The 6,020-nt window shown below is 50.5% G+C and overlaps 1 protein-coding gene across 3 annotated transcripts; it reads left to right on the forward strand.

Moving 5' to 3' along the window:
• The first annotated feature begins 2,907 nt into the window (after positions 1-2,907).
• LOC311299913 (uncharacterized protein) lies at positions 2,908-5,492 on the forward strand. Of its 3 annotated transcripts, none has more exons than XM_084423862.1 (6): positions 2,908-3,061; positions 3,307-3,438; positions 3,666-3,803; positions 4,058-4,561; positions 4,783-4,923; positions 5,167-5,492. In XM_084423862.1, exons 1-6 carry the CDS (start codon positions 2,977-2,979, stop codon positions 5,391-5,393), a joined length of 1,227 nt encoding a protein of 408 aa, XP_084279988.1. In that variant the 5' UTR covers positions 2,908-2,976; the 3' UTR covers positions 5,394-5,492. The 3 variants fall into 3 exon arrangements, with proteins under 3 accessions (XP_084279988.1, XP_084279989.1, XP_084279987.1); XM_084423863.1 differs by having other exon boundaries at positions 4,783-4,920; XM_084423861.1 differs by having other exon boundaries at positions 2,916-3,061; positions 3,666-3,806.
• The last annotated feature ends 528 nt before the right edge of the window (positions 5,493-6,020 follow it).

Here is a 6,020-nt window from a genome sequence, read left to right on the forward strand (position 1 = left end):
AGTAACGCCGCTGGGATTGCTTCATATGAGACCGCTTCAGCTTTGGCTTCGCGATCGAGTCCCGAGGTGGGCATGGCAACACGGCACGCTCCAAGTCCCAGTGACTCCAGCCTGCCGTCAGACCTTCACCCCGTGGGCGAACCTCAGTTTTCTACGGGCCGGAGTGCCCTTAGAACGAGTTTCCCGGCATGTTGTTGTATCAACAGATGCCTCCAACACGGGCTGGGGCGCCATGTGCAATGGTCATGCTGCCGCGGGCTCCTGGACAGGACCCCAGCGCCTTTGGCATGTCAATTGCCTCGAGTTGCTGGCTGTACGTCTCGCCCTGCACCGCTTCCATGCGCTGCTCAGGGGTCAGCACGTACTAGTCCGATCAGACAATACCGCAACAGTAGCGTACATCAACCATCAAGGTGGTCTACGCTCCCGCCGTATGTCGCAACTCGCTCGCCACCTCCTCATATGGAGTCAGAAGCATCTGAGGTCGCTTCGAGCCATTTATATCCCGGGACACCTGAACCAGGCGGCCGACGAGCTGTCTCGAGTTCGGCCTCTCGCTGGAGAATGGCGACTCCATCCCCGGACGGTTCAGCTGATTTGGGATCAGTTCGGCGACGCACAGGTAGACCTGTTTGCCTCCCACGACTCGTCCCATTGCGACCTGTTTTATTCCCTGACCGAGGGCACGCTCGGCACGGATGCACTGGCGCACAGCTGGCCGCGGGGCCTACGCAAGTATGCGTTTCCCCCAGTGAGCCTTCTTGCGCAGACCTTGCGCAAGATCAGGGAGGACGAGGAGCAGGTCATTTTGGTTGCCCCGTATTGGCCCAACCGGACCTGGTTCTCCGAACTAGTACTCCTCGCGACAGCACCTCCCTGGCCAATTCCTCTGAGGAAGGACCTCCTTTCTCAGGGACGGGGCACCTTATGGCACCCTCGTCCCGATCTTTGGAACCTCCACGTGTGGCTCCTGGACGGGACGAGGCAGGTTTGAGTACCCTACCACCTGCGGTGGTGGCTACCATCACTTCCGCTAGAGCATCGTCCACGAGACATGCCTATGCGTTGAAGTGGAACCTCTTCGTCAACTGGTGTTCTTCTAAACATCAAGAACCCACGAAATGCCCGATCAGTGTCGTGCTTTCCTTCCTGCAAGAAGGGTTGGAGCGAAGGCTGTCTCCCTCCACCCTGAAAGTGTATGTTGCCGCCATTGCCGCACATCACGAAGCAGTTGATGGTAAGTCTCTGGGAAAGCACGACCTGATCGTCAGGTTCCTGAGGGGAGCGAGGAGACTAAATCCTCCTCGTCCTCCCCTCGTTCCCTCTTGGGACCTCTCAGTGGTTCTAACTGCCCTGCAGAGTGCTCCATTTGAGCCTTTGCAATCAGTGGAGCTTAAGTTCCTGTCAATGAAGACAGCGCTCCTGGTTGCATTGGCCTCCATCAAGAGGGTAGGGGACCTGCAGGCATTTTCGGTTGACGAAGCGTGCCTGGAATTCGGGCCGGCTGACTCTCACGTGATCCTGAGACCCCGGCTTGGATATATGCCCAAGGTTCCTACCACCCCCTTTCGAGACCAGGTGGTGAACCTGCAAGCGCTGCCCTTGGAGGAGGCAGACCCAGCCTTGGCACTGCTCTGTCCAGTACGCGCCCTCCGTGCTTACGTAGACAGAACGCGGTGTTTCAGGACCTCAGACCAGCTCTTTGTCTGTCATGGTGGGAAGCTGAAGGGAAAGGCTCTCTCAAAGCAAAGGTTATCTCACTGGATAGTGGATACCATTGCTTTGGCATACCAGCAGCAAGGTCGCCCGTGCCCCCTTGGTGTGAAAGCCCACTCCACACGTAGTGTGGCTTCCTCTTGGGCTCTAGCGCATGGCGCCTCGCTAACAGACATTTGTAGAGCTGCAGGCTGGGCGACACCCAACACATTCGCGAGATTCTATAATCTCCGCGTAGAGCCAGTTTCTTCTCATGTACTCGCTTCAACCAGCCGGTGCTAGATTCTGCTCAGGTGTCTTCGCTTGCTCGCCATTCCTCTCCACGGACGGGATACGTGCGATATTCTCTCAGGTGAGTCTGATAAGCTCTGAGTTCCTCCAGCACTGGTGACGTCAACGCCTGAGTTATGCCAATCTGCCATAACGCAGCTTTTGCGCTTGACTAGGTGCCTCCATGTGCATGGTTCCCCCTCTGGGCGACCCCCACATGTGTATTCCACTGTAAGTCTCCTTGTGAGCGTGTGTCTTTCCCTTGGCAAGCCACCTTGCCACCCCTGGGGTTTAAAATTCCACCTGCGGCTGGACACCCCAGTGATTCTCCATATGCATCCCTCTGGGTCATATGTGTATTCTAAGTCCCCCCCATCATGGCTGGGCATGATTGCATATTTCTCTCTGGAGATATGCTTCCCAGTGTACCTTGGTATCCCTGTGTTAAGTAGGACTCCTTCGTTCGACTAGTCTCACAACAGGGAGCTCAGACTTACGCAGGGCACTGGAAGACAGCCGAGGTGGCGTGATTAGACTGGAACCCCAATCGTCGTCATCCGACGTAACTCGGAGTGACCACGAAAGGGAACGTCTCGGTTACGGATGTAACCCTCGTTCCCTGAGTGGGAACGGAGACGTTACGTCTTCCTGCCACTTCCGCTGTACCGCTGAAAAACGCCTGGGGCCAGTCTCGGCTCCTCAGCGAAGGCATGTCTGCATTGTGCAGCGTACTTCCTTATATACCCCCTGCGGCGGGCGGAGTTACGCTATGCAAATTCCGCAGACCCATGGCATTTCATTGCCATTGGCTCGTTTTATATACTCGAAGGTGATAGGCTTCTAAGCGAAACCCCAATCGTCGTCATCCGACGTAACGTCTCCGTTCCCACTCAGGGAACGAGGGTTACATCCGTAACCGAGACGTTCTCCTGACTGACTAATTCAGTGCGGTTTCCAGCAGAGCTCATTGTGAGATCACAGGTCGAGAGGATGACAACTCGAGTGTACTGCTCGTTGAGAGTTGTTTTATTGTGCCTGTCTACATGGTTGTGCACAACGCTCGCTGGAGTTGCAGGTGAGAAGATCTTTTAGCTTCATTACACAGTCTGAAGAAATGCATAAACAAGTGCCTTACAAAATATGACTTCTTTTGAACATTGCTACAGTACATTTAGTTGCAATAGTAAATTTATGAAAAACACATTAACTGTCTATGTCTTCTATCTGCTTTGTGCTTATTACACACCCCACTACTCTTTGTTTTTAAAACTGAAACCGTTACAACACTCCCTGGTCCCTTTTAACAATCCTCTTCTGTAGAGTCCGGTCAGTGTCCGGTAATGCTGACGGTCGTGCCGTCTCAACGAGGATGTACTTCTGATAGAGACTGCTCTGGAGGACATAAATGCTGTCAATTTCCCTGTGGGCCAGCGTGTGTGCCGCCTGTTTTCAGTGAGTTTCAATTAATGATGGATGCTAGAGGTCTCCCAAAAGAAACCCTGAAAATTTTCACTCAGACGTTGCTAGTAAACTTCACAAATAATTGCAAAGTAACTGCAAGTAACACATTGAACTAAACATGAAACTTTGAAGTAGAAAGACTGAACTATACATCATTTATATTCAAACCGTAAATGAGATCTTCAGCATACAGTGTTTTCTGTCATGTGTCTTCATAGCAAAGCCGGGAGTGTGTCCAAGCACCAAAACTGGAGGAGGAAATTGTGCCAAGTTGTGTTACTATGATAGTGACTGTCCGGACAATGAGAAATGTTGCAGCAATGGATGTGGACATCAGTGTATGGCTCCATATACAGGTAGTTGTATTACATCTAGTTATGGAGTGTTTGGGTCAGCCCAAAATGTTGTCATATCCTGCTCCATGACAAAAATGCCTAAACTTTAGCACGTATAGCACAGTCTCACAGAATAGTTACAAAATTTATAAAGATGATGGTTATTTAAAATGCAATTCACTCTGTAACACTTGTTACTCATGATTTGCTTTTTGCTTTTTGTGCTGAATGCCACTGAAAGGACAGACTAAAGATGACTATCTGTATCCCTGCAGTGAAGCCTGTGGCCCAACCGCTGAAGCCTGTGGCCCAACCGCCGACGCGTGTGGCCCAACTACTGAAGCCTGCAGTGAAGCCTGTGGCCGAACCGTCAAAGCCTGCAGTGAAGCCTGCAGCCGAACCCCCTAAGCCTGCGGCCGAACCGCCTAAGCCTGCAGTGACGCCTGCGGCCGAACCGCCGACGCCTGTGGTCGAACCGCCTAAGCCTGCAGTGACGCCTGCGGCCGAACCGCCGACGCCTGTGGTCGAACCGCCTAAGCCTGCGGTGACGCCTGTGGTCGAACCGCCTAAGCCTGCGGTGACGCCTGTGGTCGAACCGCCTAAGCCTGCAGTGACGCCTGTGGTCGATCCGCCTAAGCCTGCAGTGACGCCTGCGGTCGACCCGCCTAAGCCTGCGGCTAAACTGCCACTTGGGGGTCTGAGTGGGCCTGCGTGTGCGGGTCGCGATCACCACGATGGCCACGGCTGTCGCGATCACCACAGCGGTCATGATGGGAAATGTAAATCGTTACATTGATTTTGCTGAACTCAAGTTCTCTTACAGATTATTTCAGTGCTTTATTCGTATTGAATGTTTGCAAATAATTGCAAAGAAACTGCAAGTAACGTGTTGAACTAAACATGAAACTTTGAAGTAGAAAGACTGAACTATATATAATTTATATTCAAACCGTAAATGAGACCTTCAGCATACAGTGTTTTCTGTCATGTGTCTTCATAGCAAAGCCGGGAGTGTGTCCAAGCACCAAAACTGGAGGAGGAAATTGTGCCAAGTTGTGTTACTATGACAGTGACTGTCCGGACAATGAGAAATGTTGCAGCAATGGATGTGGACATCAGTGTATGGCTCCATATACAGGTAGTTGTATTACATCTAGTTATGGAGTGTTTGGGTCAGCCCAAACTGTTGTCATATCCTGTTCCATGACAAAAATACCTAAACTTTAGCACGTATAGCACAGTTTCACAGAATAGCTTTACAAAATTAATAAAGATGGTTATTTAAAATGCAATTCACCCTGTAACACTTGTTATTCATGATTTGCTTTTTGTGCTGAATGCCACTGAAAGGACAGACTAAAGATGACTATCTGTATCCCTGCAGTGACGCCTGTGGCCCAGCCGCCGAAGCCTGTGGCCCAGCCGCCGAAGCCTGTGGCCCAGCCGCCGAAGCGTGTGGCCCAACTACTGAAGCCTGCAGTGAAGCCTGTGGCCGAACCGTCAAAGCCTGCAGTGAAGCCTGTGGCCCAACCGCCACTTGGCGGTCTGAATGAGCCTGACTGGGCTGGTCGCGATCACCACGGCAGTCATGATGGGCAGTGTAAATCGTGACATTGATTTTTGCCGAACTCAATTTCTCTTACAGATTATTTCAGTGCTTTATTCGTTTTGAATGTTCCCTGTTTATCACCAAATAAATCTTGTTTAATGAAGTGTTTTTGCTTGATTGGAGTTTTTGGTACAAAAAATACATCTCCATTTCTGTGGATACATGTCGTTATCCTCGGTGTCAACAGAAGTGTTTCATCCTCTGTATAGTCAAGGAAGTTGGTTTATCCTGTCTAATCAAGGAAGGTTGTGTTAACGTTATCCTCTGCAATGCCAGAGAGTCATTCTCTGTATAGTAAGGGAAAATGTATCCTCTGCTCAATCAGGGAAGGTTAACAGCTTTTACAGTTCATGTTGAGGTTTATCCTCTTTGTCAGGGAAGTACTGTCAGGAAAACATCACCAAGGTTAAAAGAAAAGCTACGTTAATCCCCAACCACTGATAAATCAAGTGATCAGTTCAAATCATTGTTAGGACAGCACATGACTAAGTCAGATTGGGTTAACAAAAAAATCTGGTCTTCACAGATTGTCCTTGTATATAGACCTCCTATAATGCAGATTTCTGCTAATCTTAGTTGGTCCTCATCTTCCAGGTGTGTTGATCATCTCATTCGTGAGCCGTTGCAAT

Source organism: Rutilus rutilus, assembly GCF_951802725.1.
Source record: "Rutilus rutilus genome assembly, chromosome: 1".
In the NCBI taxonomy this organism is placed as follows: domain Eukaryota; kingdom Metazoa; phylum Chordata; class Actinopteri; order Cypriniformes; family Leuciscidae; genus Rutilus; species Rutilus rutilus.

Bases quoted from the DNA above. Each gene is read 5' to 3' on its own strand.
- LOC311299913 (XM_084423861.1), top strand. From the start codon at position 2,977: ATGACAACTCGAGTGTACTGCTCGTTGAGAGTTGTTTTATTGTGCCTG. The intron at 3,439-3,665 runs GTGAGTTTCAAT...GTGTCTTCATAG, and splicing joins GTGTGTGCCGCCTGTTTTCA to CAAAGCCGGGAGTGTGTCCA. The intron at 4,924-5,166 runs GTTGTATTACAT...GTATCCCTGCAG, and splicing joins TATGGCTCCATATACAGGTA to TGACGCCTGTGGCCCAGCCG.